The sequence below is a fragment of the Aquila chrysaetos genome, chromosome 6 (assembly GCF_900496995.4).
Source record: "Aquila chrysaetos chrysaetos chromosome 6, bAquChr1.4, whole genome shotgun sequence".
In the NCBI taxonomy this organism is placed as follows: Eukaryota; Metazoa; Chordata; class Aves; order Accipitriformes; family Accipitridae; genus Aquila; species Aquila chrysaetos.
Window position 1 is genome coordinate 95,532 of NC_044009.1, and position 12,410 is coordinate 107,941.

Below are 12,410 nucleotides of genomic sequence, written 5' to 3' on the forward strand. Positions count from 1 at the left end.
GTAATGAACAGTATCGCCTGCAAACACTCACAAAACAGTCTTTACACAGCAGCTTTCACCAAGAACCCCGCTGCTCTAACCAGTGCGTTTTACCATCACAAATGCTAAGTCTTGACAGAAAATACACTGTCAAGTCTGTGATAACCCACGTGCGATTGCTCAAGACGCCCAGTAAATCACTACACGTGCAAATGGATTCACGTCAATGCAAAGTTCAGGAAAACAGACATTCACAGTAGCAATCCCTGCAACGGTGGAGGCAGGCCTTGGTGGTTTTTTCCTTCTGGCGATACCAAAGGACAAGCGTTCCCTACGACTGCGGAACATGCGGACACCAACCGCATGGGCCGAGGACTAGCTCCACCTCGGCGCTCGGGCGAAGCCGCTGTTACCACAGAAGAAGCTGCAGCACGCACCGGCAGGGAGACGAGCGCGGAGCCGAAGCCGCCACGTTCCTCGCCGGCCGACCGGGACGGGCAACGCGGGAGCCCGGCGCCCCCGGGGCCGCCCGCTGCGGGCAGCCGGTTCGGGGCGGGAGAGCGAGCGCTCCCTGGTGGCGGCGGGACGCCTCCGCCGGCCCCGCGCGGGTGGCGGGGGAAGCGGTCCCCGGGGAACGGCTGCCGAGCCGGGCGAGGCGAGGGGCTTCCCGCCTCCCGCCCGCAGCCCGGCCGGTGCGGCGGGGCGCGCAGGTCCCCTCGCAGAGCGGGAGAACGGCGGGCGGGCCCCGCGCGGCAGCTGAGCGGGGCGACCGGCCCTGGCGGCGTCGGGAACGGGGCCCGGAGAGGGAGGGGTAGTGGTGGTGTGGGGTGGGTGGGCAGCAGCACAAGTAACCGCCGCCATCCCCCGGGGAACGGGGACCTGGTGACAGGCGGAAGGACACCGAAGCGGGGGGGGGGGGGGGGGGGGGGGGGGGGCGGACAGTTCCCCTGAAGGATCGGAGCACCGGCCAGGGAAAGCCAAGCAGATGACCGGGGAAGGAAAGGACGCCGAGCGCGGGCGAACCGGGCGTCTACTCGGTGTGAGGCCAGCCGCCGCGGCGAAAACCGGGCGCCGGCAGGGTGTCACCGGCGCTACCTCACAGCCTCGGCTAGGCGCCCGCGGCTTCCCGCGACGCCGGCGGGAGCGCGGCGCTCTGAGGGGACCGAGCGCGAGATCCCGCCGCGCCGCTATCCCCAGCAGTCCCTCACCCGCGCCGCCGGGCCAAGCCACGGGGCGACAGCTCCCCGGCCGGCCCCGCGCCCCCGTTACCCCTCCCGGAGCCCGCTCGACGAACGCGCCTCTCGCCCAGCCCCGAGGCCGCCGTTCCCGCAGGCCCGGGCGGAGGGGGGGGGGGGGGGCGCCGAGGCAGGGGGCGGCGCCGCGCCGGCAGCGCTGCCCGGAGGGCGCACCGGCGGCCGTTTCCGCAGACGGGCCCAGAGGAGCGGACAGCGCTGCCGGCGCCCAGGCCCCCGCGGGGACCCGCTGCAGCCCGCCCCGCTCCCCGCCCGTGCCCGGCGAGGCCCGCACCCTCCCGGCAGCGCCCACCTAGGAACGGCCACGGCACCTTTACCGGCCCACGCGCGGCCATCGCCCCTTTAAGGTTTTTCCCGACGAGTGCGCAACGTGCGGAGGGAGGGCGGCCGGGCGCGAGGCGGGGCTCCCTGGCGGCTCCGCCCCCCGATATAAAAACAGCCGTCCGCGCGCGGCGCGGCAGTGATCGGGCGCTGTCGCGGCTCGGCGCATGCGTGTGGCGCCGGTCGGCCGCGCGGGGACATGCGGAGCTGCGCGAGGCTGTCGGGGTGAGTGATGGCCCCCGCGGCGGCACCTCCCGCCGCCCCGCTCGTTGCCATGGCGGCGGGGCGCCCCCCCCCCCCGCCGCGGCCGCTCTCGCCCGCCGCGCACCTGAGCCGCCGGCTCCGGCCCCCGCTCCTCGCCCCGGCGCCGGGGCCCGGCGCCGGGGCGAGGAGCGGGGGCCGGAGCCGGCGGGAGCGGCGGCACCTGCGGGTCGCCCGGAACGCGGCGCCAGGGCCGGCCGGGCCCCTGACGCGGAGCCGCGGTCCCGGCGCGGCGCGGCCCACGCCAGCGGGCGCGGAGGGGGGTGGGGGGGGTGGCGGCGGGCCGCGGCCCGGGAGGCGCGCCGTGGAGGAGCGGGAGTGCGTTTTCCTGCCCTTGTGCTGGCGGGGCGGCGGGGGGGAACGTCGGACGGACGGACGGGGGCCCGCCGCTGCGCCGCTTACCTGCGCGGTCCGGCGGGGAGGGCGCGGTAGAGCTCGGCGCGGCGGGGAGCGGAAGCGCTCGCGCGGCAGAAGCCCCTCAGAGCCGGACCGGCGGGTCGGGCGGGAGCCGCCCGGGGTCAGCGCCGCCCGCGGCCGCGATCTCGGAAACCGAGGCGGCACGCCGTGCGTCTTCCCGTGACCCGAAAGAGTACCCGCGTTCCCTTCTTCCTCAGCCTCCGAGCTGCTCCTCTCGCTCCTGTGAGTAAACAGAGACCGCATTGTGGGCTCAGGCTCTGCGCTTCGCGCTCTAATTTAGGATGGCTTAATTTAGAATAAACATTTCTTCGTGACTTCATACCCCCGTACACGCTTACCCTCAACCTTCCAAAATAGCCGGTCTGTGGTGTTTAAATCTGGAGCCACCACTGTGCCCTTCAAGTATTTCCAGTGCATCTCTCGAGCATGTACGCCTGCTGCGGACAGGCGCCGCGTCGGTTACGCCAAGCGAGCGGTCCAGAGCGGCTCCGAGACTTCGGTGGTCTCGTGTCGCTAGAGCACAGGCCAGACTAAGGACCCTATGCAGTATTGCTGAAGCGATAAGCAAAAAACTTGCTATGCTGGATCTAAAGATAACAGTAGTTAATCATATATTGATAAACTGGATGGGAAAGGCTCTGGGGGCAAGGTCTCTTTGGTCCATTTGGGGATACTTGAATCTTTGTCATACTGGAATGACAGGTGAACGATGCCTCTGCATCGCAAACGCATTTGTGAGCTGCATTTATAAGTCAGCTTATAAAACTTTAAAAGAGGAAACCAAACTCCTCAATTCACCCATGTTACTTTGTGCACAACCCTAGTTTTCTTTCCTTAGCAGTTTACCTATATGGGGCAATCTTTTTAATTTTTTTTTTTTTTTTTTTTTTTTTTAAAATAGAAACCTGTCTTTTGAGGGAGCGTATATCCTTGGTGAAGCCTTTTCTCTGCCATCCTCTGCAATACAGGAATTATTTCAGAGGAAAACAGTTCCACTTCTCTGTAGTGGAAAACAGAATTAAAACTTATCACAGCGTGTCTAACGCTATGGTTATGACTCTGAGTCAGCTATAAAGGAATTTTTATTTCCTGAATGTAAGCTGGCTATATTCACATTAAAATTTTCAGGAGGGTGAAGTACCATACCTTAAGCATGCATCTGAAATCTGACAAGCAGAGGCAAGGCAATTGTCTTGCTATTTAATTATTACTTTTCTACTGGCAATTTACAGGTTCCTCCCAGTTGCTGTGTAGGACCATGAAATGGTAGCCCAAATTTTAACTGAACTTAAAACTCCTTGAAGAACTTCAGTCCTTTGACTATATTCTAAAATAGCTGACTATTATAATCTAAATACCTGTTTGTCTGCTGTTTGGTTGATTTGTCTCTAAATTTCTGCCCATCATCATCTGGGCTATACCTGTAGAATTAATTTTATTTGCAACCTCCTATGATTTGGGCAGCACTTTTATCCATCTTTACTAAGTGATCATAGTCTTAAATTTTCTGCCACAGAATGGTCCATTTCTGGTTGGCAGAATGCATAGAAAAAAATCTCTCAGAGCTAAGAATATGCCTGATTTATATAATAACTGTAAAGAATATAATGAATATAAAACTGTAAACAATATAAAAGAATAATTCCTATAAATGGAAAAATCTTCTGAGGCCTGTATCTGAGCATGATTTGGCTTGTGACTCCAAGGAATACTGAACTGCACTGTGGACATCTGGTGCACAGCAAATAACGTCTAATTATTTATTAAATGAATAGATTTAAACTAACCTTCTCGTGAGGCTCTTTCTACTCGGTGTCGGCTACTGAGTATTCATCTAGTTGCAAAGGCAAAAGCACTTAAGGGATGATAGGACTATTTGAGAACCAGGTTTTGGTTTGGTTTTTTGTTTGGGTTTTTATTTTTTTGGAAGTATATGGAGTTCCGGAAAGTATACTAACAGCTCTTAGGCTTTTTAAAGTGCAATTAGAAGTCTGAAATACTTAAATATTAAAAGGGGTGGCTCTACCTCAGGTACTTATGTTAAATAGAAAGTCAAAGGAAAAAAAGGAAATTACATCACATTGTCAAATAAGGAACAGCTAGCTGGAGCGGATGACTTGTAGTGCAAAAATGTGCCCCTCCTCCTGTGAATTGCTTCTGAGATTTGTTAAAGATATGTGATGGCAAGGTGAGCAAAAATAGGTTGTGGATTTAAGGTAGCCACAGTTCTTCCCCTCCCAAAAGTGGTAAGTAGGTCTTACTCCCCTCCCCCCTGCCTCATTTCTTACATGAAGTATATAAGATGCTTGTTAAGAGTGTTGCCTTTTTAAAATCTGTCCAAAATTTGTGCAGGCATTCAAAAATCTGTACAGCAAATTGCTGTATTCCATGCCCATTAAGTGAAACATTCTAGAGCATGCTTTGGTCTACTGTGCATACCAGAAAGGTTTTCTTTATTATGAATCTGACTCGCCTCAAATATTTAGTTGCATTGGGGCTGGGAGAGCAGGGAACATAGTAACAAGGTTCTCTGTGTGATCAGGGCTAGGTGTGGAGCTAAAATATATGCAAATGCTTCTTAGTTTCTAAATAGAGGGTTACTGTTGCTATAGTACAAGTATTTTGTGATCGGTATCCACATGAAAACTGTATATTTGGGATGTTTCATGTAACTCCATCTCACAAAAATTTTCTGATATATTCCCATATACATTCCTCACTCTATAGATACCCTGCTGTTTATGGATACATTTGACCATTTTCAGCTTACACATATCCATCCTATTATTCATCATTCATCACTTCAAGTCTGAATGTGTATTTGGCCTTGTAAAAAAAAAATTTTCAATCTCACCTCTGATATTCAGAATAATTCATATTTGTTAATGTGAGCAGGCATGAATGATTTAAAAGTATCTCCTCTGCACAGTTACCTTGCCTTACAGTGGATGGTGTTGATAGCTTTCTAATGTACTGACAAACCTTTGATTTGCCTTGGCTTGTATCTGCCCTGTAGTACTTGCTAGCTACAGTTTTAGTTTGAACTAACTCAGTTTCTTTTGAATAACACTGAAACTGTAACATCTTCAAAAGTGCTCAAAGTGCTTCCATCTTTCTAAGTGCCATAATCTATGCATAATTAGGCCAGACAAGCAGAGTAACCAGAAGCCCATTCTGTGCAAATGAGTGGCAAACAAGCATGAGATCCAGAATACTTCATTACTGCAGAGTGTTCATGTTCTTTAGGAAAGGTAGTTTGATTTTATTTATGGTTAAGTTTTGATCCTTGAGTATTTAAGGAGGCAGGATTCGGCCAACAGTTACAGTGGAAAGTGTTGGTGTTTTTATCTTCATGACTGACTTCTGTAAATTTTTTTTTTTTTAAGCCAATTACTAGAAAACAGTAGCCTTATGAAATATGTACTGCTCATCTTTGGTAAGAGCACACTGTATAGAGTTTGTACTCCTCAACTACATGTCCTCATGGCTCCCTCTTAAGATACTGTTTCTTCAAACAAGCTTATGCATGTTTTAAAATATAAGCACCAATGCTCTAGACTCCACTGAAAAAGTAACAAGGTGATGTAGTGAAAGAGCACATGCCCTACCTCTCTTGATACTCCTAGCTTAAGGCACAGAGGACAGTTTCATAACTGTCCATTCACAACTCCCCACTGAAATGTCGAGGCAAGTCACCTTCTGTGAATTCACAAAGAGGTTATTGTTAGAAGCAAGCAAGTTTTATGGCTGCAAAGTTTGTTTGTGCTTTATTTTTAAAAAATAAAGAGTTGATTGAAACAAGTGAAAATTACCTTTTCCTAGGGTATGTAAATATTTAAGTCCATTTCAGAAGTTGAGCTTAACATTCCAGAGGGATTTCAGAGAGGCAATTGTGCAACTATCAGTCTTGAGAGCTGAGATTTAGACAGCATTCAGAAAGCTGACACAGTAATTACTAGCAGTGGTTTTGGCGTGGGATCTGATGGAGGTTGGGCTTCTTAACAAGCCCTGCAAGGGTTGTATGTTATCATAGCAAGCACATTACATGTGCTCTCAAACTACAGCAATGCCACCCCCCCCCTTCCTGTCTCATTTTTTATATCAGAATCAATGTCTTGCTCATGGTCTTGTCAGATCTTGTATGCGTGCTGAGGTGGAGTACTATCATTTGCTGACTAATCAGTGTTCTGTAGCAGTGATTTTTCAACTTGTGACTTGCGTTTCACTTCAGAAAATACTGAAATGGAAGCACAAACTCCTTCATAGGCATTAGCCTTAAGTTCACTAATTCATTGTCCTTCATTTCTTTTGCAGATTCATTGTTAATAGGATAGGATCTGTGAGGCACCAAAAAAAAAAAAAAAATCACTGCTCAATACAGCATGAGCTGATGTGATGGATGTTTCATTTGCGTATTGTGTTAACATGATAGGAATTCATTTTAGAAGTCGTGCTATACTTGTGCTTAAGCCTTTTTGACAAATGGGATTCTCCAGTCTTCTGCTCCCCCATAGACAATGGTTCTGCTTGTGCTTACGGAACTGGAAGGAAGAACTGCTGTTACAAGACTTCTAGAGATTTTGAACCCAGTGGCTAATCAGAACTGTGTTATTGCTTCCTGGGGCTGTATGTTTATATTTAATTTCAGTATGAAATTGTAATTTACAGCAGTCAAAATTTACTGCAATTCCCATTATGGGAAGGGTCCAACTTGACTGGGTAACGCAAAAGTTTCCAGAGTTAAGCTAGCTTTTAAGGAGATTATCTGAAAAGGAAGAACATAGTCTTTAGTAAAATCAGGAGGGCCAAAGTAAGTAGGACTAAGACTCTAATGCTCTGCTGCAGCAGACAGAATACTGGTTTGGCCCTTGTTCACTTCTATTAAAGCTAATAGCCTCCTGTCTAGAATTCCTAAATGCCTGGCTAAAATACACTGCGTATCTGGTAGTGAATTAAAAAAAAAAAAAAAAAATCACACTTCTGTTGACACAAGGGTGATCACTGGTAGTCACAATCAAGAAAACCATCACACCACACTCTTAGTAAGAATGTGATTAGGTCTTGCACATGATAAACATACATACAGTTACTTTGCATATACTGTTTGCTTGGATGATCAATATTGGACCCAATTCAAATTTGGAAAAGCATAGCAGAGTTGTTCTTTCTCAAGTAATCGTTTATAAAAGGCAAATCGTGGTGTTAGATTGCAAATTAATCCTGGGGCACTTGGTTTACAGTCCTGCTTAGGAGTCTGCCCATCCCTCATGTTGCAAATGAGTATAATGGATCTTTCCTCTTAAAGGAAAAGGGAGATTACACATCTGCGTAGAATGCCCATTTTTGAACTGATTTACCATAAGCATAAGCTATTACTTGTTTCTGTACCCCATTTTCTTGCTGCACCATACTGTGAAGGTGTTTTCTTGACATGTATACTGCACTGATGTAGCTGGCCCTCAATTGTTGGTTGACTTTTCTTTAGGTGCAATTTTTTCTTTCAGAGGGGAGGAAGAAAGTAGTTCATGTTAAGAAACTGGTCATATTCTTGATTCTCAAGAGAGATACAAATTAAACTGTTCTGGCTGGATTGGGTTTTGTTGTTGTGTTTTGTTTTTTTTTTTTTTTTTTAAATGGCCATAACACACCATATTATACTTGCTGAATTTAGGATATTTGTGTAGATGAAGCACAGACCGAGAGCACATCGCTGCTTATAGTCTTGGACTTAATTTCTCCTGCCTTCAGAATGTTGACTACTTTTACACTGTGTCCCCTCCCCCCGATAATCCATTCTGAATTTCCTAAACAAAGCCCTGTTAGTCAACTTGTTCCTTAGACTATGATTACTTCTTCAATGTAAAGCAATTGCCAACACATTTTTTTCTTCTGTAAATGAGCCAGATAAAGCATTGTTCACACATTCAAAATAAATCTGAATACAGCAGGACAGTTTAAGATGAGATTATTTCAAATCACTAGATTTCCAACTTGTTTGAAATAGCTAGAAGACTTGAGGCTGAGTTAAAGTATCTTAATGCTTAAGTTTGTTAATAATAGCAACTGCTTTACATAAAAGAAGTTTTGGAATTCTGATTTACGTAGTCAGTAATTCTGTTTATTGGAGCAAAGGCCATTTGTTAGGCTATTGAAGGTAATACTTAAAAACAGACCAGGCTGTTACATGTTGGCTACACTGGAAACCATAAACTCATTAGCAAAAAAGATATGACTAAAGATAGATGGCTACAAGAAAGTTAAAAGAGATGGTTCTGGAAAACTTATTTTGCCTGAATAACTAGGAGTTTATGTACAAGAACTGAAGTTGTTGATGCACAGTTGCCATGTATCAATAGCTTTACTGAACATACTTTTCTTTTTTCTATACAGTTTGTTTCTGTAGAACTTACCCATTTTGTTCTTTAGTCTTGCAGTCAGACACAAAATAACAAGTTTGATAAAGTTTTCCTGTTGGCAAGTATTAGGACAGAAGGCCTTTCCAGAGAGCTATTTAATTCCCTGAAATACTGAAATTTCAGATGAGAGATGAACTCATCAAGTTTGCATTTCTGATATTTATGTCCTTCTCTCTTTTGAAGGGAATGAAAACTGCAGGAAACCTGTCAAGCACTGAATTTCTAGGGTCGTGAGACATCGCCAGAGAGCAGTGCACGATGTCAACTGCAGGAGTTGCTGCTCAGGAGATGAGAGTTCCATTAAAAACTGGATTTCTTCACACTAGTCAAGGCATGGGGAGTCTGAAAACCTGCTGGGGTAGCCACAGTGGATTTGAAAAGTAAGTGAGGCTAAAATTTCATCTATCACATCTTCAAGTATATGAGATGAGGATTAAGAACTCTTATACTGGTACCGACTTATGGTTTCTTTACTTTTTTTTTTAGTACTTTCTTTAATGTGGACCCTATAGCAGTGGCATATAATTTGAATTCATCAACAGAGCAACATTTACCATCCATTGGTAAGTATAAAGACTAACACATATGTACTTTAGGTAGTGTAATGGATTTGTCTTAGGGGAAAAAAAATCCTAAAGTCTTCTTCGCTAAGACACTAAATGCTTTCTCATTCTGGATATAAGGCTGCCCTCTGGTGACAGATTGCAAACATTTCAAGAAAATACTACTATTCAAGCCCAACAAAAAAACCCTAACAATTTAAATAACATGATCAAGTTAAAAGAAACAAACAAACAAAACCTTTTCTTTGTACTTAGAGGCCTTGGAGTTGCCATTACTCTTTTGACAGAAAAGCTATTTAGTAAAATAGCACTTGTTCCATTGTAGTCCTTTGCTGGGATCTTTGTAGCTGCAGCTCTGTTCTGTTGCTTATGCTTGGGGTCTCTTGAACTACCTCATTTAACTGTAGTACTGGCTTAAAACAATAAGGTAATCAGCTGCTCTCTTAACTAAACACATAAATCCATGACTGGAAAAGATCTAGAATAGCTACATTTTGCTACTGGAGTCATTAAGCAGACATTACTTATTGTTGCATTAGAAGGAATTAAATATGCAGTGGCAAAGTCATGCACTAGAGTGTTACTTAGAAAAGTGTTTCTAAGACTTTCTCAACTTTTTAGGGCACTCTTCCAGCCATGCTTCCGTGAATGACCACAGCTTTGCTGAAAGTTGTATCCAAGTCCCATCTCAGAAATCCAGTCCACTTCCTGTAAGCCCCCAAAATGAACAGCCGATTTCAAGACACGAAGACCATCTCGTTCCTGGCTTTAGTAAACTGTCATTAACCATGGGCTGTGTTTCTGAAGAAACATCTCCTCACATGCCAATAAAAAATGGGCCAATTCAATTTCTGTCTGCATCTTCCAATGACCGTAGCTCCAGGCCACTACCCCCTCTGCCTGTTTCGGAAGGCCTTACTCCAGATGAGGTTGACAAAGAGGTGGAATTCCTGACTAGCTCAGATACTGACTTTTTGTTAGAAGATTATGAACTTCCTCCTTTTAAATCTAGCGCTCCAAGTCGGCGGAGCTTTAGGGGCTGTGGACAAATCAACTATGCATACTTTGATACTCCAGCAGGACCAAACCCAGAAGATGCCAACCCTACACGAAGCCTAAATGGATACATATCCAGTATTTATCCTCCTCCACAGCAGCTGCATCGACGTTTGCGAAGGTCCCATTCCGGACCAGCTGGATCTCTTAATAAACCAGTAGTAAGACTATCTGGACACTTAAACAGGTCTTCTCCAAACTCTGATGAAGATAAACCAGAGATTCCACCAAGGGTTCCCATACCTCCAAGGGCTCTCAAACCAGATTACAGAAGGTGGTCAGCAGAAGTTGCTTCTAGCGCATACAGCGATGAAGACAGGCCTCCGAAAGTGCCCCCAAGAGAACCTTTGTCACGCAGCAATTCCCGTACACCGAGTCCCAAAAGCCTGCCATCATACCTCAATGGGGTTATGCCCCCCACCCAGAGTTTTGCACCTGATCCAAAGTACGTCAGCAGCAAAGCTCTACAAAGACAAAATAGTGAAGGATCTTCCAACAGGGTCCCTTGCATTCTTCCGATTATTGAAAATGGTAAGAAGGCCAGTTCAACGCACTACTATCTGCTGCCTGAAAGGCCTCCATATTTGGACAAGTATGAGAAATTCTTCAGAGAAGCAGAAGAAAGTAGCTCTAACACAGAGGTTCAGTCCTGGTCTGGTGACTGCACAGCCACTTCAGCCCCAACAAAACTGGACTCAAAACCTAGAATGGACATAGCTGGTCACCTGAAACGAAAACACCTGTCTTACGTGGTTTCCCCGTAGTCTCCGGGAACACAGGCTCAGCTCAGTTGTTCACGATGGAACTGAACTTTATCATGTTACAAAGTTGTTAAGGTTCTCAGATAATGAAGTAGAACCAGTTTGTCCTCCGAGAACTGGAAAGTGGATGGTAAAGTCCTCTTATGCTGCACATCTCTGATATGTTTCTTAAGACTGTTTTTTGTCTTGGTATATATAGCTGAGAACCTACAAGGATTCCATAGAAACATACGGAGGGATAGTAGTCACAGTTGGCCAGTTATATGCTACCTAGATGAACATATTTGGTAGTCACGTTATCAAAAAAAAAAAAAAAAATCAATCTAGCTTTGCTTACAAGTCACTTATAAAGCTGACAACAGAGCAGATAGTGCAGTACAGTTTTTCTATCAGGCAATTCCAAAATTTCTTTCACACAGTAACTCTACTGAGAACAGACTCTGTCATCTTTGACTAGGATATACCAACCTGGTAAGAAGGTAACTGCAAGATCTGATATCCACCTCAAGACTTGGCAAGCGTACTGGAAGCACATTTTGAAAGATGAATCTATTTTACAACTTAATTTGACACTAATAGACTCTTAAAGTGAGTTAGGTTTTGTGGATTCTTTCAGTTGCTAGACACACTTGGCTCAATTTTGCAGTTTTTCCTAGGAGAGACTTGGACCAGCCATTGCTAAGCCTCTGCTGCTGCTCTTTTCCTGCTGGATCCTAGAAATGTGTGAAAGTGTCCTGAAAGTGGCAGAGGATATGAGCAGCTATACGGTTGCTATTAGGTAGGCAGTAACAACCACATGCTCACCTGGAGTCTGAAATTCTGACTGTATTAAATACAGAAACACAGCACAAGCTGGTCTTGTGTTTTGGTTTCTGTTCAGTATTTTAGGGGAGGAGAAGAGTATGAGGAAAAAATATTATTCCCTTTATGAACAGTGTCAGTCCCATCCCCTGCTGCTTCAGATGCTGCTTCTTGCTGTTTAATTTGTCCTCATTGTGCCTCAGCGATCCACTAAAGTTCATTGAGGTGCCACATTTGTGCATTAGCAGTTTCTCATGCTCATTTTGATTACATTTATCATCTTACAGATAAGCACAAGAGAAAGGGTGCTCGTAATGGAGGTACAGAAGATGACTGTGTTCCTCCTAACAGAAATAAACAAGCTGTTTACAGTTTAAACTGCTGAATGAGATGTTTGAGCTATTTTAAAGCTTACTTTTTATTTGTTTTAGTACAAACTAAATGAAGGTGAAATACATGCTATAGAAATGCACTGATATTTCTGCATCGTGTACAGTATTGAATAGAAAAAGAATTCACTTTGTATTTTGAATATTGTCATGTCTTGAGTTTAATAAAGTTATAAAATACTTATTTATGATA

At 45.9% G+C, this 12,410-nt stretch overlaps 2 protein-coding genes across 5 annotated transcripts in view; one reads left to right on the top strand and one right to left on the bottom strand.

Moving 5' to 3' along the window:
- LOC115343023 (translation initiation factor IF-2-like) overlaps positions 1-1,059 on the bottom strand; it is a 59,022-nt gene extending 57,963 nt beyond the window's left edge. Inside the window, exon 1 of one of the 4 annotated variants that reach the window (XR_005932731.1) lies at positions 417-1,059. Coding sequence is in view for 2 of the 4 variants with exons in the window: in XM_041124562.1 (XP_040980496.1) it covers positions 417-840 (424 nt within the window). In the remaining 2 variants the exon portion in view is untranslated. The remainder of the gene's footprint in view (positions 1-416) is intronic. The other 3 variants (XR_005932730.1, XM_041124562.1, XM_030018463.2) reach the window with 3 other exon arrangements.
- A 602-nt stretch (positions 1,060-1,661) lies between these two features.
- Positions 1,662-12,410, top strand: ERRFI1 (ERBB receptor feedback inhibitor 1). Its single transcript, XM_030018448.2, has 4 exons — positions 1,662-1,778; positions 8,831-9,027; positions 9,134-9,210; positions 9,832-12,410. The coding sequence occupies exons 2-4, from the start codon at positions 8,906-8,908 to the stop codon at positions 11,028-11,030; spliced, it is 1,398 nt and encodes a 465-aa protein (XP_029874308.1). The 5' UTR covers positions 1,662-1,778; positions 8,831-8,905; the 3' UTR covers positions 11,031-12,410.